Source organism: Cnephaeus nilssonii (genome assembly GCF_951640355.1).
Source record: "Cnephaeus nilssonii genome assembly, chromosome: 7".
NCBI classification, from domain to species: Eukaryota; Metazoa; Chordata; class Mammalia; order Chiroptera; family Vespertilionidae; genus Cnephaeus; species Cnephaeus nilssonii.
The window spans coordinates 13,744,822-13,766,834 of record NC_137078.1 but is presented as its reverse complement, the minus strand read 5'-3'; the positions used below and the strand labels follow the sequence as shown (position 1 = coordinate 13,766,834).

General features: G+C 40.6%; 1 protein-coding gene across 2 annotated transcripts in view; it reads left to right on the top strand.

Annotated features, from left to right (window-relative positions):
• The window catches only part of LYRM4 (LYR motif containing 4), a 138,004-nt gene that overhangs the window by 5,835 nt on the left and 110,156 nt on the right, over positions 1-22,013 (top strand). For both annotated transcript variants that reach the window (XM_079777478.1, XM_079777479.1), the window contains exon 2: positions 16,607-16,727. In XM_079777478.1, coding sequence (XP_079633604.1) covers positions 16,607-16,727 — 121 coding nt within the window. The remainder of the gene's footprint in view (positions 1-16,606; positions 16,728-22,013) is intronic.

The following is a 22,013-nucleotide window of genomic DNA, read 5'->3' as shown; positions in this document are numbered from 1 at the left end:
TAGTTATCATTAATACATCTGTTAGCCTTATCTTTATTTACTTATTTTATTTGCCTAGGGTAATTTTTTTTCCTTTATTGATTTTAGAGAGAGAAAAAAATATATCGATGTGAGAGAGAAACATCAATTGGTTGCCCTCCATACGTGCCCCATCTGGGGATAGGACCCACAACCCATGGGTATGCCCTAACCAGGAATGGAACCCAAAACCCTTTGGTGTGCAGGACAACACTCCAACCAACTGAGCCACACCAGCCAGGGGTTCTGGGGTAATTTTTAAAGTGTTTTTAGTACTCCTCCTTTGGCATAGTTTATTTAAAATTAGTCATTTGATCAGTTACTTATAATTATGAATATTACTCTGTAGCATGATTATTTAGATTATTTATTTAATGCCTCACACATTTCTTTCTGTCTTTTGAGAATAAATACAATATTTTCCGTATATAATTATTCCTCCCCTGATCTGATCCCTAAGAGTGATCTTTTACCAGAAAGCATTTCCATAGGCAGAAGCATCTCTTATCTAAAACCCCCTTGCCCGGCCAGGTGACTCGTTTGGAGCTTTGTCCTAACACCAAAAGATTGCAGGTTCGAATACCAGTCAGGGCACATACCTAGGTTCCGAGTTTGGCCCCCTTTGGGGAGCATACGGGAATCAACTGATCAATGTTTCTCTCTCACATTGATGTTTCTCTTTCTCTAAAATCAGTTTAAAAGAAAAAACATATCCTTGGGTGAGGATTAAAAAATAATAATAATAAAATAAAATCCCCTTTGCCCTTTAGTAAGCACAAAGCAAAATTAATTGAGAAAATTCTTCCTTGTAGCCAGACTGGAATCAGAAAAAGCCATTGGTCCTCTTCCCTGGTTCAAATGTCTCTTATTCATTCGTTCGACAAATCTTTATTGAGCACTCACAATGTACTAAACATTAGCATTCTGCTTCTTTTCTTCCCAGACTAAGGATGAAAACATTTCAGTGCCACGGTAGACTACTAAACTTGTGGAGACATTGAAATAAGCACAGCTTTAATTGTCTGTTTTAGCGTGAAACTTGAAACTCTAAAGAAAGGAATTCCATGGTGGGCGTGTAACTAAATTAGAGCAGACTCAGATCAGGAAGCCTTCTGGAAGTCACATTGCTCACAGGCTCTGCCCGCTCCGGCCCCTAGGATCCTGACTCCAATGTTCAGTCTTAGCACCTGGTTTAGGCAGCTTCCCTTCCCGATATCTGAAAGACTTTTCACTTGAGACTGTAGTAATACACCTGAAGTATGTATCATATTTCCCAGGTTTCTGTGGTTGGTCCTTCTTTTTTTTCTCTTCATACTTCCCTGTAATTTTATCACAATCCATAGTTTCAATTGCTCACCTCTGTGGGGACTCTTAAGCCTGTTTTCAGTCCAAGCCCCTGATCCAAGCACCAGACACATCACTCACTTGCTTCCTGCAAGTCCACCTCAGAGAACGAATAGGCAACTCACACCACATCTAAACCTGCCACAACTAAGCTGGCAACTGGGCATTTGTCCTAGGTGCCTTTCTGCCTTTACCTCACTCCCTGTTCTTTCACACACTCTGCCTGGATACCTCTCAGGCCCCTCCACACCTCTTCATCCCCACTGCGTTAGCCTAGCCCCATGGTCGGCAAACTGCGGCTCACGAGCCACATGCGGCTCCTTGGCCCCTTGAGTGTGGCTCTTCCACAAAATACCACGTGCGGGCGCACACATATAGTGTGATTGAAACTTCGTGGCCCATGCGCAGAAGTCAGTTTTTGGGCTGGGCGAGTCTATTTTGAAGAAGTGGCATTAGAACACTCAAGGGGCCAAAGAGCCGCCTGTGGCTCGCGAGCCGCGGTTTGCCCAACACTGGCCTAGTCCATTGTTACCCCTCACCCAGGTGGCTGTTTCCCTGTCCTGCTCTCAGTCCCCTCTGTACTGTATTGTCCTCACCATGAGGTTTCTAAAGTGCAGGTAGCTGACTTACTGAATTGGGCACCATGCTAAGTGTAATGTGGGAAGGAACTATAATTTAAAGACCTTGTATGGAGCAGAGCCAAGATTTAAACCCAAAACTTTGACTTCAAAATTTGTGTGCTCTCACCCAGCCCCTCCCCTCCCCTTGCTTAAAATGCATCAGAGGCTCTACGTGGCTTTTAGAATTAAATTCCTTCTTAGCTTCCATGTGACTCTTTATGTTCTGCCTCCTCTCTTCTGATCTACTTTTCATTTTGGCCAAATCAAACTTCTCCCATTTTCCCATGGCACTACATGGTTTTGGGCCTTTATGTAATCACATGTTGATTCCTGTGTCTAAAACATACTTCCCTCCCTTTATACAGCAAATCTCTAATCATCCTTCAAAACTCAGCTAATAGACCAACTCTTGATAAATTCTCTGAAACCTCCCAACCCCATGCTACTCCCTTATTAAAAAAATAAATTTAAGAAAGATAAAGGAAAAATCTTTAATTGCTTCTCATTGCTCCCAGGATAAAGTCCAAAATCCTTCCCATGGCCTGCATTTCCCTGTAGGGTCAGTTTCCCTGCCTCTATCCTTAAATACTTTGCTCACATATACCCATGTTGTCCCTCTGTTTTGAAGTTCTTCCTTCTCCATTCCTATAGGTCACTCCTCCTTGCTCCCTCACCTAGAGCCCACAAAGGCACTCCCCAGCCCTGTGAGTCCCCACAGCCTTGTGGACTTCTCCATCATGTCACTATACCAGTTGTAACTTTACATGTACTTTGTGGTTACCTGAGTAATGTCTCCCACTAGTCTGACTGCAGGCTCCAAGAGGTCAAGAATGGTGTGTGTTTTTGCACACCATGATATCACACCCCAGCATCCAGACCAGGCACTAGGGGGTGCACCAGCATGTGAATATATGAATTGTATTTATCATAGCCCCTCCCTTGTTTTCCAGAAGCCTTGTGTAACATCCTGTCATTTAAATTCTCACATCACTCTTGCTCCTTTTTCAGTAGACTGTCATCCCCAGTCAGTAGGCACCATATTTGAATCAACTTTGTTTCCTCGGTGATAACACTGTAAAAGCATAAGAAATGTTACAAGAGTGAATGCTGTATGTATGGGTAACTGCTTATTAACAAACATGAGTGAAAAGTTTTTGGTAGACCACCAGGAGTGACCGTGTTTAGGGCCCACAGAGTCACATAATTTTTCTTTCTTCCTCTTCACATATCTCTTTTACTGAGAATTTGCAAGGGTCAAAAGAACCAGTGTATAAGATAATATAGAGGAAAGTAAGCCTCTTTCTTTTCATTAATTAAAAATAACCAAAATGCAAAAACTACTTGCGTCATAACTGGTACTAGTAACATGTACAGTCATCTACTGGAAATAATGTTATTTCCTTAGTAATTAACTTTAATCCACAGTCACTTGAAAAACTTCACAATTTCAGGCATGTAATTACCACAGGGGATTGTTTCCTTGCATCTTTCTAACCCTGGGGAATAAGAGGGAATGTAGTATTTATTTTTACTATATCCATCCTCCATTTTTTCTTCTTTAAGAATGGAGGAAAGAGTTATTACCTTTCAGCGCAGCCTGCTTTCATTTTGCAGTTCCTTGGTATTTTCATCTGCCAGCCTGAAGCCAAAATATTTTTTGTTTTGTTAATCCTCACCTGAGGATATTTTTCCACTGATTTTTGAGAGAGAGACAGAGACAGACGGGAATATCAGTTGGTTGCCTCCCACACACACCTCGACAGGGGCCAGGGATTGATCCTGCATCCCAGGTTCTCTGCTTATTGTCACTCATTCTTGTTAATATGCAGGGAACCAAACCCACAACCCTCGGATGTGGGAGCCAATACTCTAACCAGTTAGTAGCACCATCCAGGGCCTGAAGGAAAATTTGTTTAGACGTTGGAACCTAAGAAAAGAGAAGCTGATTGATTTCTTTTCTGTTCCCTAAATCTTTGACATGTAAAGGAGAATGGGAACTGTGGACAGCAGGATTAGAAACCAGCATTCTGTGCAGCCACACAGATCTCTGGTCCTGAATGTCTGCCTCATTGATGGGGCAGTGTGGATGAAAGCAAGCTCAAGGTCCAGTGTGGAGAGAGCAGATAGACAAACTTAGCAGAATTTCCCCTTGAAGGATTTGCTGTTCCAAGAACTTTAGAGTAGAAATCCTGACATATCCATATATTGTTTTTTTTATACTCCCTGCCATGTGGCTTCAAAGTGCAGGTCAGAATTTAGACTCAGTAATTTGAACTCCCAGATTATTAATTTTATTTTCCTGAAAGTCCTTCCTTTCCCTTGCCTGCCTCCTGTTCAGTACCACTACTGAGGATATACAGAATAGGCTGTGGAGAGGTGGAAGCCCCTGAATTCCTTCCCCAGGATATCTTGGCTCCCAGCTAATATCTTCTTTTATGTTTCATAAGTAAATATTTTGTATTGTATATGTTTTTCCTAAGGCTATATTATCATAAAGGGTGCAATTTTATAAATTGAAAATAAATTATCTTGGGTACATGCCATACAAAATATCAGCAGAGGGGTGGGAGCAGTGTTAATGAAAAATAATATACCTGCAAATTAATAGTAAGGGGAGAGAAAGGAAAGATGGGAAGCAGGATTTTATTTGAGGGAAAGAAAATCAATAATCAAGAAGATGAACAGAAAGCCTGGGAAAGGTCATGTGTCCTTTGGAGAGGTTTTCAGCATTAGAATTCAGGTCAGGCTAGCTTTGGCAGAGCTGAGTTGACTACCTAAAGGTGATCTTTCCAAGGAAAGTCTGCGGTGGTGTGATCATTTGGCCCAAGGCTACTTTATGGCCCCATTTACCCTCATGGAAGGAAACATCCCTGGACCACAGGCCCCAGATTCTTCCTGATCAGTCAGAGTTCGAGCTACAGACGTGTGACCTCCCCACTGTGGTCATTGCTTCCCTCCCATGCTCTCTGCTCATTCTCTTCTTCTGCCCTATGTCTGCGTGCTCTTCCTTGCGATGTCACTAGAATGACAGCTGAGGGCCTGTACAAAAGGAACATCATAGGACAGGAAACGAGATTCAATAGGAAGACATCATTACCCTGTAACCCTACACACCAGTATGACTTGTGTTGTTTGGGATGTGGCGGATCCCCTGACAGCCTCATGGGAGGGTAGGAGTGGTCTACACACGCTCTCCACTGTCAGCTTCTACTTACTCCTCAGTCTACTGCAGTCTGGCTTGCCAAAATCTTTGTTACTTTTTTGTGTTTGTCATTTGCCATGTCTTCAGCTTTTGGCAAATGATCTTTCTTTCCTCCCCGACATGTAGGACACCACTGTCTCCTGTTCTCCTCCCCTCTTGCTGACACTCCTCTGCCTCTTCCTTCAGTCTGCGAGGCCCCGTATTTTACATCTTCACGTGCCCTTCCTATTTGCACTCATCTGTAGTGGCTTCAACCCTGTGTGCTCTGATGATTCGCCTCTCGGTCCATCCTTTCCGCTAGCCTGCAAACCCTTCTTTCCAAGGTTCTCCATTTTCTGGGTATGCTACCAAATTGAGTGTGTCTGACCTAAAACTCTGCATCCCTCCCTAACCAGTTCCAGCAAACATGGCCCTTCTGCATTTCCTTTTTCTCCTTTACCCATAGTCATTTGTTCTTTTTGCCCAGCTGATTCTCACGTGATTATTTCTCTGACCAGGAGAAACTGCTTGTCTCCACAGGGATGGCCTTTGTTAGCTATCACCAATTTTTGTCTAGATTTTATAACAGCCTTCTACTGACCTCTCTGCCTCTAAGTCTTAGTTCTACCAAACAAACATCAGTCTTGTTGCTATTAGAATGATTTTCCTAAATCGGATTGTGCCACTCTCTGAAGTCAGGCATTTAAAAGTAGCACAAAGGGTTAACAGAAGCAGAATTTTAGAAGCTAAAAGTTGTGGAGAAAATTTGACTAGGAAGAATTGAAAAGAATAAATGCTGAATAAGAGCCCAGTAAATATAAGCCATAGTGTATATGTATGAAATTTGTTAAATTTTCTTGTCTTTTTAGGTATTCAAATAGATTAATTTTCTGCTGGTGGAAATATTGAGAATTGACCGTGAGTCAAAATTTGCATTTGCTTCCTATCATGTAGATAGGAAAGTAAACAGGATCATAAAATTAACATTTTATTGTTCCTCAAAGATCTGTATTCACTTTGCTACTCTAACTGAATTAAATTACTGTTAGTTATTTGTTTATATAAGGAGAGGGGAAAATAGCAAGTCAACTTGACTGAGTAAAATATGGGTTATTTACAAGGCTCTTGAATTTTCTCTTATTTAAATGCCTATGAATTTAGTAAGCCTATATTAGTTTGGGTCATCAATAATGTCTTTTTACACACAAATCCTCTAATAAGAAAAAAATATTTTTTAACATGAATATAGAATTACCCTTCAGAACTTGTATTGAATGACAGTAACTTCTCTTTAAACACTATTATTTATTGAGCTGGCCTGGGAACCTTACCATCTTGTTACAAATTTTTAATTACTGATGAAGAAATTTTGGAACTCCATGCTTTCTCAAATGAACTAAAAACAAGCATTTATTTTTATTCGTAACTTATTTTAATGTTTCCAGTGAATCAGGATTTACACGAGAAAAATCAGGAAAATAAGGATAGGAAAACCAAAATGAGACCTGGAATGAGGTGAGCAAGCAAACTGAGTGCTTAGAAGACAGGACATTTGGCAACTAGAATAGCCATAGATCTGGCTCTAAGCTTCCCAGTAGCCTATGCAAAGAGAGGACATGACTAGTTATATGGTCACAGTGTGCATAATATAAAAACAGGCAGTTGCTTGAAAGGGCAACACCTCAGCATAAATACAACCACTTTCAAAGGGCAGTTTCTTCTGGTATCTCACAATCTTTTTTTTTTTTTAGTAATATATCTTATTGATTTTTTACAGAGAGGAAGGGAGAGGGATAGAGAGTTAGAAACATCAATGAGAGAGAAACATCGATCAGCTGCCTCCTGCATACCTCCCACTGGGGATGTGCCCACAACCAAGGTACATGCCCTTTACCGGAATTAAACCTGGGACCCTTCAGTCCGCAAGCTGACGCTCTATCCACTGAGCCAAACCAGTTAGGGCACACAATCTTGTCTAATTATGACAATAACAAGCCCAGAGTGAATAAAGCAGTTCTGTAAGAGACTTGTATTATCTCATTTCAGGTCCCTGGTGCAACCACAGACAGGGTTTAGAGTATGCAGAGGAATGGATAGAAGGCTTGCCTCTTAGTCAATCTTCCATAAATAATACCTATTTCACTCAGAGTTTTGATACATTTTGAACAGTAGAGGATATATTCCCAGACAAGTTATATTCCCAGACAAGATATAGACTGGGTAGAAAGCGAAAGCTTTACCTTTATCTGGCGGGGTTTACAATGGAATGAACTAGCACCCTCCAGTTCTGTCTCAGAGTTTTTTAAGGGGCTGTTATGAAATACCATCTGTTCTAAACAAAATAACTTTCAGATGAGACATTGAAATAAATTGCTTTTGAAATGAACACCTATGAAACTAAATTAGTTTATTCTATGGGGTTAGTTTGAACTGTGAGCCACTTGTATGCCAAAAATTAAGGCTTTAGTTTGAGAAAATTTTATCCTAAAATAATATTTAAAATAATATTTTGAGCTCAAAGCCATTATCTATTAAGACCTCTTCTTGTTTGTTAAAACCTCAATGTCTGCATACAGGAAAAATGGCTTTCCCTCTATGCTTGGGGGGAGAGAGAAAATTTGACCATACTTTTGTTCTTTTCAAGTAGTCATAGTTTTGTTGACATAGTTGCCCTCAGAAAGGAAAAGTTTAGCATGTACATAGTGATAACATTTTTTCTTTTTCGAAGTCTATATATTACATGTACTAGTAATCTCAAAAGTAGTGAGAACATTTTATATTATCAGTATTTTTCAGTGGCAGGCAGACATATTTTTTTTTTCTGATGAAACTACTTTATAAATACTAATACAACAGATTATTTTTCTGTAAAATATTCAAAGTAACTTACCTCTACATACTTAATGTTTGTTGCAGGAGTAGAATTCTGATGATCAATTGTGTGTTCAAAAAAATATCTTAAATGCCTAACATAGCAAACACTGAAATATAATATGCTAATTACTATGAGAAACAAAAATATAAACGTAGTTAGTATACAGTTATTAGCATATCTGTAAATTAGTTCCAGAGCTATCTAATAATTTGCTACAATGATTATTAAATGAATAGTGAAGAAAAGATATAAACATATAGTTAGTAAATGAAAGATCAAAATAATATCTGAAATTTCTTGTAAGGTTAAAAAAATTAATTTCTGATACTAGACCTATCAGGGGATCACTTTGTAAATTATATAAATGTCTAATCATTGTGCTGTCTACCTGAAATTAGTATAGAATTGACTGTCATCTCTAATTTAAAAAATAATAAGTTAATGACTATCATTGTAGTCTGTTGATGTATATAAATCTTCTGGCTAAATGTAATTGAATTTTTATTTATGTTGGAATAGAAATCTTACATTTACCATTGGGTCATAGGTTTTATGGGAGTTGTTTACTTGTTTTCTAATTTAATGAAAATTTTCAATTCACCAGTAGTCACAGAGCACAAAATGTAGTATGGCCTGTGGGGAAGTAAAGATAAATAGGTTTTAGCTTCCTATCTTGGAAAGAGGAAGAACCTAGAAGGCCTGTATATGAATTCTAGTGTACAAGACAGTGCAAAGGGGGAATGCCAGAAACAGTGCCACGGGAGCATAAAGTACGAAGACGGCTTGGGACGGGCCCATTGTGAATTGGTGGGGCACAGGAGTTGGATTGTTCATTAGTGGGAACTAAATTTTGCTTGCGAGATATAATACTGAAAGCACAACTTTACTGTACTGTAAAGGGTGTTATTGGGAGTGGGCAGAGATTCAGAATGAACTTAGGTGCCTAACATTTTTCTTCTCACATTTCAGGGTTCCTTCACTGCAAATATTCTTTGTAAATCTTCCCAAGAGAATACTAGCATTTTCATATAACGCATATGGTAAATGCTGGTCCACATGTCAAATCAGATTTTCAACTACTTTAGGCTCTTGAAAGCAGAGCTAGGCATTTGGAAGGCCCCTCACACATCTGCCACGTTGTCCATTTTCTGCCAGCCATTGTTGATCATATACATGAGACCTCCTTATTTCTAGGAAACACACTTTTACAGAAGAATGCAGTAAGGAGAGCTTCCTGATTAGACCTCAGTATATGGAACATGGGCTGAGAGAATAGGGCTTCTCTTTCTGTGTTAAGTCATTTTGGTAAATACAGTTTATCTCACTTGTGTGCCTTTCAATGCAAAGTGGACAATTTAAAATTTCAGTAGGTTGTTAAAGAAGATGGAAGCCTTTTAACTTAGTCTGCCCTACATTATAATGATTACTAAATACCTACTGTGAATGTGCCATTTGTTTATTCTGGACAGGGCTTATTGGATCATGGAATTGCAAACAATGCTGAGGCCAAATACCTTCTTGTTCTGAGCATGATGTATATTGAAAAGCTGCCTTGGATTTAGGTCGAGTAATAAAGTTTCAGTAAACTCAAGATGAAAGGGTGTTGCAGATTTCTGATCCCTGAAGTTTTTTGTGCTAAAATATAAGTGGTGGTGGTGAGTAAAGCCCTTGGTAATTTACCATTTAGCCCTGGTAGCTACACGGTTATTGTAATTGTCCAAAGAGCAGCAGTTGCTGGGATCTTGGACCTAAGCAATTAGAATATCACATTTCAAAAGAAAAAAATGTACTGAGATATAGTGAAGAGTTTTATTAGCAAGGCAGTCCATTCCACTTCTGTACCCTGGTTTCTGCCAATTAAATGGCACGACGTTGCCTGTCTTTTCCATGTCTTCCAACCAAGGCATGCTCTTAAGTGTGCAGAGATGTCCCCACCTTGGAGAAGTATCTGTATCCCAAGAGAACTTCCTGGAGCTAGGCTGCCTGTGAAGCAGACAGTTTTGGCACAGGAGCCCATGTAGTGACCACAGACACGGAAGGTTACAGGGACAGCCCACGGCCCGGTTCCTTCAGCTGCCGTGTGCCCAAAAGGGAGAAGTGCAGTGTGCCCACAGGGGAAGAGTCCCACTGCTAGTCCTACGGCAGAATGAGGAGAGTTACGTTTATATTAATCATCAGAGTTTATTTTAAGATTTCATTTTTTATTGATCCTAAGAAATATATTTTGTTGTTGTTTTGGCAGATATGTGCAAAGTGTTGTTCTAACATTAGTCAGTAAGGATTAGTATGGAAAAGTGTATGATAAACAGTAGCAGAATTTGTAAATGCAAAACTTTGCTCAGCCCTAGCTGGTTTGGCTCACTGGATAGAGCGTTGGCCTGTGGACTGAAGGGTCCCGGGTTTGATTACGGTCAAGGGCACATGCCCGGGTTGTGGGCTCAGTCCCCAGTAGGGGGTGTGCAGGAGGCAGCCAATGAATTATACTTTCTCGTCATTGATGTTTCTATCTCTCTCCCTTCCTCTCTGAAATCAATGAATATAATTTTTTAAAAATGTTTGCTCAATTTTCTTCAGCCTTGAAGTCTTCAAGTTCTTTAATATAAAATCTTAACTCCCAAACACTTAGATGATTCACAGAGATATTATGGGAATAAATTTTGTAATGCATGGAAATATTTTTACCTACTTGGAAGAATGACACAATAACAAGTTATGTGTATTATAAATGGCCAAGCAATTGTTTTAAGACAATACAGCACTGAGATCAAAATAACTATCTATTTATTATATAGTGCCTGATATTCCTTGCCTCTTGCTGCTTATGACAGCCCAGGAGATACAGAGGTTAATTGCATTTTTAAATGCATAGAATTTTAGACTTGACAAGACTTTAGAGAGGCCTCTTTTGTATGAAAGGCAAAATTAAAGCTCTTCAAAGGGGTAAAGGGCTACCAGATTTTGTCAGTAAATCCAGGGATGTAATTAATATGTTCATTTGCATAAATTTACATATAGAGTTCAGAATCCAGTAACTCCAAGTTGGCAAAATAAAGTTAGCTTATGGGCTTCCTTGTCCTGGATTCAATCCAGTATTCAGGGATTGAGTGAACAAAGATCCTGCTTGTCCTTTGCTGTCCTTTCAATGTCAGGATACTCTGAAAGTTCAGCAAGATTTTGACTAGATTTTGCAACCACCAATTCCAGGCCCTTTGGCCTTTTTTATTTAACTCCTCTGTTTTCTGGTCTTTTTATGGATGAGTGAGGTTACTGTATACCTGAAACATATTCATGTAGATTTTTCCCCCTCTTGAATAACCTAGCAGATATTCTGCTATTCACACATTTGAATAAGGCGAGGGAAAATTGCTCTTTTTTGGGCGCGGGGGGTTGGGGGGGGGGGAGGAGAGAATATTATGTGAATTATCCTTTAAAAAATCTTGTTCACAAGCTAGGTGACTTATCTCTGTCCCCTGTCCACTTTCCTGAGTTGTTCATTTATTCTTACTGGTTACTAATGGCAGGAGGAAATGATAAAACAAAAGGCATTTTATTTGACTCCTTTTTAGCAGCACTAATATAAAATTTTAATGCAGAAATTTGAGTTTAATGACCAAGAGGAATTACCATTGTTTGTGCTTTGTTTTCTCCCATAAAGTGGAAAATACAGAATTAATTGAATGTCCTACCATAGATAACTCTACATAAATTTTGATTCATTTAAAGGTCATGTTTTACATTGGCTAGTTCACACTATAATTTTAAAGTACAATTTAAAAAATTATATTCTCTAACCGAACTTTTAACACTTATTACATGATAAAAGCTTGAACTTGCTTTTTGATACTAGGTCAAGCTCATTTCTGGTAGCTTGGCAGGGGAAAGAAGTCAGAAAATTCCATCCCTGCACACAGAGTCTTTATGTCACAGTGAAACCTTTTTTTTTTTAAGTTTTTGGTGTGTGTTTTTTTTTAATATATTTATATTGATTTCAGAGAAAAAAATAGAGGGAGAGAGATAGAAACATCAGTGATGAGACTGAATCACTGATCTGCTGCCTCCTGCATGCTCCCCACCGAGGATCGAGTTCGCAACCCAGACAGGTACCCTTGACTGTAATCAAACCTGGGACCCTTCAGTCCACAGGCCAATGCTTTATCCACTGAGCCAACCCAGCTAGGGCTTTACGGTGATATTTTTAATAGAAATAAACCAATCCATAAGAAAAGGCTATGTAAATGTAAGGACAATTAATACTTTAGTATGATTTTGTTTTCTTCCTCACAAGAGTAGATTGCAAGACTACAAATGAAGGATGTGTTCATCTTTTAGTCCAGGAATGTATGAGGAGAGGACTGTGGATCTTAGCCACGCCACCCACTCTGAGGTTCCAGCTGGCAGTGTGCTGCACTGTCTAAATAGGCATGTCCGAAACCAGACAAAAGAGCAGCCAGGATCTCACCACTGCTTGATCTGTGTGCCTCACTTCAAAAAGCTAGACGTTTTATACGTGGCCTTTCTTTGATAAATTGGTTTACACTTTGAAAAATCTGGTTTGCAGCAAAATGTCTACGGCTGTGAGGATAGATCCAAATGGTAATTAGAAGTTTAATTTTGTTGAATTATAGGTTAAGGATCTTAAATGTTTTTAAGCACCAAAAAGGAATCCTGGACAGAAATGCTCCTGAATTTTTCCCCTAGGGCCTAAGGGGAGCATCCACTACAGGATGCTTATGCCTTGCTTTATGTTATTTTATTAGTTATGTTTTTCTTTTCACAAGACTATTACTTTTTAAAAATCCCTATAGAACTTTACCAAAAATCTGTAGTTATATAAAACTAGAGACCCGGTGCACGAAATTCGTGCACGGGGGGGGGGGGGAGTGTCCCTCAGCCGAGCCTGCACCCTCTCCAATCTGGGACCCCTTGAGGGATGTCTGACTGTCCACCAGGATCAGACCTAAACAGGCAGTCGGACATCCCTCTCACAATCCAGGACTGCTGGCTCCCAACTGCTCACCTGCCTGCCTTCCTGATTGTCCCTAACTACTTCTGCCTGCCAGCCTGATCACCCCCTAACCACTCCCCTGCCAGCCTGATTGATGTCTAACTGCTCCCCTGCCAGCCTGATTGCCCCTAACTGCCCTCCCCTGCAGGTCTGGTCACCCCTAACTGCCCTCCCCTGCAGGCCTGGTCACCCCTAACTGCCCTCCCCTGCAGGCCTGGTTCCCCCCCAACTGCTCTCCCCTGCAGGCCTGGGTACCCCCCCCCAACTGCCCTTCCCTGCAGGCCCAGTCGCCCCCTCCTCTGCCGGCCTGGTCACCCCTAACTGCCCTCCCCTGCAGGCTTGATCGCCCCCAGCTGCCCTCCCTTGCAGGCCTGGTTCCTCCCAACTGCCCTCCCCTGCTGGCCATCTTGTGGCGGCCATCTTTGGCCACATGGGGGCAGCCATCTGGTGTGTTGGAGTGATGGTCAATTTGCATATTACTCTTTTATTAGATAGGATAGAGGCCTGGTGCATGAGTGGGGGCCAGCTGGTTTGCCCTGAAGGGTGTCCCTGATCAGGGTGGGGTTCCCTTGGGCCATGGGGCAGCCTGGGCTGCTGCCATTTTTGCTGGGATTTATCTTCTATAATTGAAACTTTGTAGCCTTGAGTGGAGGCCTGGGCCAGCCAGAGTGGGTGGAAAGCTTGGCTTCCTCCATCGCTGGGGAAACCCAAGCCTCCTGCTCGCTCCATGGCCGGTCGCCATCTTGGTTGGGTTAATTTGCATACTCGCTCCTGATTGGCCAGTGGGCATAGCTTATCAGTGTAGCGGAGTGGTGGTTAATTTGCATATTATTCTTTTATTAGATAGGATGTCCTTTGTCTCTCACTATAGCCTTCATTTTAAAGTCCATTTTGTCTGATATAAGTATTGCTACCCCAGCTTTTTGTTTGGTTTCATTTGCATAAAATATCTTTTCCATCATTTACTTTCGGTCTATGTGTGTCTAAAGTGGGTCTCTTATAAACAGCATATGAGTCTTGTTTTTTTCTGCATTCAGCCATCCTCTGTCTTCTGATTAGAGCATTTAATCCAGTTACATTTAACATAATTATTGATAAGTATGTAGTTACTGCCATTTTGTTATTCGTATTTTTTATCTGTTTTTCTTCTTCTTAAAGAGGTCCCTGTAACATTTTTTGTAATATTGGTTTGGTGGTGATAAACTCTATCTTAAGCTATTTTCTAATTTCCTTAAATTTTGGAAGAACTTAGGTCTTTATAGTGTAAGCCATACTGCCTTTTTTTCTAGCTATTCTTGGCTAGTCACTAGTTTTTAGAAAAAATGAAGTTAATAATGACCACTATTGTCCATTTTATGTTTCCAAATAGCCCATGCAGCATCCTGAATGAAGAATCGAAACAATAGATTATTCCCTGCCGTTAATCTCAATTATAAAATCAATCTGCATATTAAACAGAATATTAGGTTTAAATTATTTTGTCCCCTCTCTGCTCCCATCACCACCAAAAAAGAAATTATTCTGGAGGAGATGTGTGTGGGTGTGAGGAGGAATGATATTGTATCATACAAATAACCATTATGCTGTGTAAGAAAGTACACAAGAAATGGGTTTTAGCTTACCTACTATCTAAAATCTTATTAGATTAGAAGCTATACATGACAAAAATTTATATGTAATATAAGTCTATTAGTAAAGTCCTCCCATGTAAGTGAATGTTATAAAGTGTCTGCTAGTACGGGGATCCCATTTCCAGTCATTGTCACTTTCAGAGTGAGAGAAAAAAACTCCTCTACAAATTCTCCAATTTGTTCAGGTAGGATTAAGATGAAAGTCTTTGGCAGTGGCTTATATCCTAAAAATGCAAATTCCTAAACTTGTCTTCCTTTCTTCTTTATGGTTCTTAATATTGCAAGATTTTAGTTTACTTGCTTTTAAATGCAAATAGACCTGATATGTGAATTATTAATTAAAAGTTTCTTTTTAATTTAGAAAAGTATCGAAAACAAATTAGTCCTCTTTAAAATAAAGTTCCCTAGTAAATTGTATCCATTTCTCAACATCCCAGCTCCCAAGGAAATTATATTTTCCTTCTCTCACTTTTTTGCCTCTATTTCCATTCTTCTGTTTCTACATGTTACTAATAGTTTCCTATGGATTCTTTTTTTTTTTTTAATATATTTGTATTGATTTCAGAGAGGAAAGGAGAGGGAGAGAGAGATAAAAACATCAATGATGAGAGAGAATCATTGTTCGGCTGCCTCCTGCATGCTCCACACTGGGGATCGAACCTGCAACCCAGGCATGTGCCCTGATAGGGAACTCCTGGTTCAGAGGTCAACACTCAACCACTAAGCCATGCCAGCTGGGCTTCGCATGGATTCTTTAGCTGGTGTTCAAAGTTAAGAACAATCTGAGATGCTACAAAGACTACAGAAAATTGTGTCTGATATGTTTGACATGGGCTGCTTCTCCATCATTTACTTTCAGTCTATGTGTGTCTGATATGTTTGACATGGGCTGCTTTTCCATCATTGTCTTTAATCTGTTACCGATGGGTGGGCCTGGGGGTGAAGGCCATGGCCCTCTGAGTGTGAGAGTATACTAGGTTAAGGACTCTTGACTTAGCATCAATGGCTAATTATCCAGGCCCATCTACCCTCTATGCACACACCCTGGTATCACAGTGATGCAAGGAGAGGCAGATACTAATTACAGTACGGAATACCAAGAAGAAAGAGGAACAGTTTTCATTTATTGAGTCTTTTTCTTGTACCAGGTTCTCTTTCAGATTCAGACAGTCATTATAAAGCTTACTCTCTCCTCCCCCAGCACCTCTTTGAGGTAGGCAGGATTGTACCTGTCTGACAGATAGAAAACATCGGTTATGTTAAGAATGTTGGCCAGTTTCACACAAGCAGGGAGCTAGTGCAAGAATTTAAACCTAAACCTGTCTGATTTGAAAGCCTTTTTCTTGAACTGCTGTCCCATATTTCATGTAATTTATATGAGGGGAGGAGAGTGTTAGGCGTATGGATGTATGTGCATATGTGTGTAATCTGCACTCTGGACTGAGGTAAGATCCTGATGTGGATGTTAAGTTACACAAGAGGAAGAAACAGCCAAAACATGGGACAATATTGTAGAGCTGCCCTGAATCTGACTTAGATCACTGCCTTGGTGCATTCATATGTGGTGCACTATTTCCCCCTCGTAGTTCTTGCTTTGTCTCGGTACATTAAAGGTTCAATTATCCATGTATATGGAGGGTAGCCACGTGTGAATAACTCTATAAGGAATCAGCAATCTAAGGAGCATTTCAGTAGCAGTTTGCCATTTATATGTGACTTGTTTGGGGTAGATTTATATCTCTAAATATGTTTGCTTAGTCATCCTAGAATAGTAATGGATGGGCCTGTCCCCAGAGCAAACAATGAAGTGAATTATCCATAGGAGAATATCAGACAGTTAATTCCTAAGGAAGAGCTTTTAAATTCATTTAAAAGCATAGCTTCAGAGATACTGACACCTTTCTTCCCCTCCCCACCCCCAAATTTATTTAGAACTTATGCTATCAGGAAGATAAGAGATGCCTTCAGAGAAAATAAGAATGTGAAAGATCCTGTAGAAATTCAGACTCTAGTGAATAAAGCCAAGAGAGACCTGGAAATTATTCATCGACAGGTAAGAAAGTTCAATGATGTACTATTTTTCATTAAGAGTTGAAAGCTTTGACACATCCCCTTGAATGCATGTCACTATTTTTGGTGTTTATGATTTACACAGAATCATGAGACTGTTCCTTTTACTCATATAAACATAGAAAGATGACCTATTATATTATTGAATTCAAGGAGAACATAAAGGAAAATATCAGCTTTCCAGAGTTTCCGGGGAATGCGTCCTTTGGGAAGCTGAGTTCTCACATTTAACTAAAGGTTGATGCTTTAAGTATGGGAAATTTCCAAAAAATGTTCTTTTTGTAAGATATATTACACATTTATACATGGACATATGTCAAAGAGTATAACTGTATTCTACTTTTCTTAATATTTTAAAATCATAGTTCAAGATATGATTATCTTGAAGACATGGTCATTGGTAGGAAACAAATTTTGTTGCCACATGGAAGGTGTATCTGCAGGTGGAAATGGTGTGAACAGCTGCTTTGGGATTGACCCCATAAAGGACCCTGAAAGGTGCTTTTGTTTTCATCAGTAGAAGTGCCAGGGATCACCTTGATTTGTGCTTTCCTTTCTCTTTCTCTTGAGGTAGAGTGGAGCAGCTGCTACAACATGGTCTCTGGGTAGTGCGATATATCCATCTTTGTGCAAAATTCATTGGAAAGCTAAAGACTAAAGTGGCTTTCTCACTCTCTAAAAAAAGTATACTTTTCACTATTTTCCTTGAATTTAGCATTAATCACACCATAAGCTTCATTTCTACTTCTATTTGTTTTACTCTCTTACTTGCAGTAAATTTGTTTGTAAAGTGTGGAAGGGAAGCCCCTTGCCATTTTCCTAATATCTGTTTGTGTTTTCGAAAGAATTTCTTTAGCAACATGAGGAGATGCCAGCTTGACTGACGTTATATCATATCATAACATCCTACATAATAAAATGGTAATATGTAAATTACCATCACTCCGCTACGCCCACGATTGGGCCAGCAGGAGGCGCAGGGGGCGGGACTCAGGGTGGCTGGAGTAGCTGATTGGGCCAGCAGGACGCTGAGCCGGAGGCTTTCGGAAGGCCTGGTGCACCGGCGGACAGCCGGCCAGCTCCCCCGCGATCAAAAGCCAAAGCGGGGGAGCTGGCCAGCTGTCTGCTCCGGCACAAGGCCTTTCGAAAGCCTCCGCCGCGCCGGAGGCTTTCGGAAGGCCTGGTGCACCGGCGGACAGCCAGCCCGCTGGTGCACCAGGTGCATGATTAAATCATGCACTGGGCCTCTAGTACTAACATATATTCTTCATGCTTGACTCTAAACAGAATTCAAGAAAAAAGAAGCAGTATTAAAAACTGTAGTTTACATTTTATATCAAAACTAGAAGCCTGGTGCACAAATTTGCGCACCAGTGGGGTCCCTTAGCCTGGCCTGTGGGATCAGCCGAAACCAGCTCTTCGACAGCCCCTGAGGGGTCCTGGATTACGAGAGTGTGCAGGCCAGGAAGAGAGACCCCACCAGTCCACGATCGGGGCCAGGAAGGGACGCGGAAGGTTGGCCAGCTGGGGAGGAACCGTGGGAGGGCTCCAGGGCATGTCCGGCCCATCTCGCTCAGTCCCGATAAGCCAGACCCCAGCAGCAAGCTAACCTACCCGTCAGAGCGTCTGCCCCCCTGGTGGTCAGTGCACATCATAGTGAGGGGTTGGGCAGCCTTAGCATATCATTAGCATATTACCCTTTGATTGGTTGAACGGACTACAGATACTTAGCATATTAGGCTTTTATTATATAGGATTAGAAGTCTTGTTCTATTGCCTATAAAATGAAACAGTCTGTTCCAGAATAACATTTCAGGTTCTAGTGACCCTCCTTGAATTCTGTAGTTATTTAGCAATAGAATAACTTTGCCACATTCAGACAAGCCTAGGAAATTATCTTTCACTAAGGTGAATGAGTGGAAAAAACAAGACTTGTGGTGGTAAATAACTTGTATGCTTAGGATAGTTATACAAAGAAACTGATCTGCACATTTGCATATACTTTGAGAATAGCAGATTAATGAGTTGCATTTTGAAAACTGGAACAGTGGCACTTTCCAGGCATCAGTGGTTGAAATTTATGGAACCTTTAACATTGGAACTTGTCCTTATCCTACCTAATAAAACAGTAATATGCAAATTGACCGCACCTTCGCTACGCCCAAACCACGCCCACCAGCCAATCAGAGCAAGTATGCAAATAAGCCTGACCAAGATGGCGGGTAATTTGCATACATAGGCGCCCTGAGCTGACCCCCCTGCCACAGATTGCAGGGAGCTGGGTTTCCGCTCGGCTCCTGGTGCACGAGTGGACCCCCTGCCATCGGAGGCGGGGAGCTGGGACTGGCAGGCACTGGCTCCAGCCAAGCCCCGCAGCGCCAGCCAAGGCAGGCGGAACCCAAGCCACGCCCTGATTGGGGACCGGGACTGGCAGGCTCTGATTCAAGCCAAGCCCTGCAGCGCCAGCCAAGGCAGGCGGAACCCAAGCCCCGATCGGGGACCGGGACTGGCAGGCGCTGGCTCCAGCCAAGCCCCGCAGCACCAGCCAAGGCAGGCGGAACCCAAGCCACGCCCCGATCGGGGACCAGGGCGGGCGGCGTGGGTCAGCGCCCTAGCCACTGCCCTGATCCAAGCCGCCATCACACCGCCTGCCTGTTCCAAGCCACAATAGGGGCCCGGGCAAGCAGCGGGGGGCAAATCCCTAGGCCGGTGCTTGCCCGGATCGCGGACCCAGGCTGGCGGCGTGTGGCGGTGCCGCACACTGCTGGTGAGGTCCAAGCCGAGGGGACCTGGGCAACTTCTGCCAACACCCGCCTGTGTAACGAAGTATGGCAAGCCCAATTTATTTATAACCATGACATGCAACCCTAAATGGGCAGATATTACAAACAATCTACAACGCTGGCAAAAAGTTGAAAACAGACCTGACTTGGTAGCCAGAGTTTTTAATATTAAGCTGAACGCTCTTTTAAATGATGTACGCAAATTCCATTTATTTGGCAAAGTAATAGCTAAGATTCATGTCATTGAATTTCAGAAACGAGGACTGCCTCATGCTCACATATTATTGATATTAGATAGTGAGTCCAAATTACGTTGAAGAAGATGACATTGACCGTATAGTTAAGGCAGAAATCCCAGATGAGGACCAGTGCCCTCGAATTTTTCAAATTGTAAAATCAAATATGGTAAATGGACCATGTGGAATACAAAATCCAAATAGTCCATGTATGGAAAATGGAAAATGTTCAAAGGGATATCCAAAAGAATTTCAAAATGTGACCATTGGAAATATTGATGGATATCCCAAATACAAAGGAAGATCTGGTAGCACCATGTCTATTGGAAATAAAGTTGTCGATAACACTTGGATTGTCCCTTATAATCCATATTTGTGCCTTAAATATAACTGTCATATAAATGTTGAAGTCTGTGCATCAATTAAAAGTGTCAAATATCTATTTAAATACATCTATAAAGGGCACGATTGTGCAAATATTCAAATTTCTGAAAAAAATATTATCAAGCATGACGAAGTACAGGACTTCATTGACTCAAGGTATGTGAGCGCTCCTAAGGCTGTTTGAAGACTTTTTGGAATGCGAATGCATGACCAATCTCATGCAATCACAAGATTAGCTATTCATTTGCCAAATGATCAGAATTTGTATTTTCATGCCGATGATTTTGCTGAAGTTTTAGATAGGGCTAAAAGACATAACTCAACTTTGATGGCTTGGTTCTTATTGAATAGAGAAGACTCTGATGCACGTAATTATTATTATTGGGAGATTCCACAGCATTATGTGTTTAATAATTCTTTGTGGACAAAACGCCAAAAAGGTGGGAATAAAGTATTAGGTAGACTGTTCACTGTGAGCTTTAGAGAACCAGAACGATACTACCTTAGACTTTTGCTTCTGCATGTAAAAGGTGCGATAAGTTTTGAGGATCTGCGAACTGTAGGAGGTGTAACTTATGATACATTTCATGAAGCTGCTAAACACCGAGGATTATTACTTGACGACACTATCTGGAAAGATACGATTGACGATGCAATCGTCCTTAATATGCCCAAACAACTACGGCAACTTTTTGCATACATATGTGTGTTTGGATGTCCTTCTGCTGCAGAAAATTATGGGATGAGAATAAATCTCATTTTATTGAAGATTTCTGTTGGAAATTGCACCGAAGAGAAGGTGCCTGTGTGAACTGTGAAATGCATGCCCTTAAAGAAATTCAAGAGGTATTCACATTGCATGTAATGAAATGTTCACATTTCAATCTTCCGGACTATCCTTTATTAATGAATGCAAATACATGTGATGAATCGTACAAACGACAACAGGCAGAAGTTTTGATAAATTCTCTGAATGATGAACAGTTGGCAGCCTTTCAGACTATAACTTCTGCCATAGAAGATCAAACTGTACACCCCAAATGCTTTTTCTTGGATGGTCCAGGTGGTAGTGGAAAAACATATCTGTATAAAGTTTTAATACATTATATTAGAGGTCGTGGTGGTACTGTTTTACCCACAGCATCTACAGGAATTGCAAATTTACTTAATGGTGGAAGAACCTTTCATTCCCAATATAAATTACCAATTCCATTAAATGAAACTTCAATTTCTAGACGATATAAAGAGCAAAGTTGCTAAAACCATTAAAAAGGCCCAACTTCTTATTATTGATGAATGCACCATGGCATCCAGTCATGCTATAAATGCCATAGACAGATTACTAAGAGAAATTATGAATTTGAATGTTGCATTTGGTGGGAAAGTTCTCCTTGGAGGAGATTTTTGACAATGTCTCAGTATTGTGCCGCATGCTGTGTGATCAGCCATAGTACAAACGAGTTTAAAGTAATGTGATGTTTGGGGATGTTTCAGAAAGTTGTCTCTTACAACAAATATGAACTCAGAGGATTCTGCTTATAGTGAATGGTTAGTAAAACTTGAAGATGGCAAACTTGATAGCAGTTTTCATTTAGGAATGGATATTATTGAAATTCCCCATGAAATGATTTGTAATGGATCTATTATTGAAGCCACCTTTGGAAATAGTATATCTATAGATAATATTAAAAATATATCTAAACGTACAATTCTTTGTCCAAAAAATGAGCACATTCAAAAATTAAATGAAGAAATTTTGGATATACTTGATGGAGATTTTCACACATATTTGAGTGATGATTCCATTGACTCAACGGATGATGCTGAAAAGGAAAATTTTCCCATTGAATTTCTAAATAGTATTAC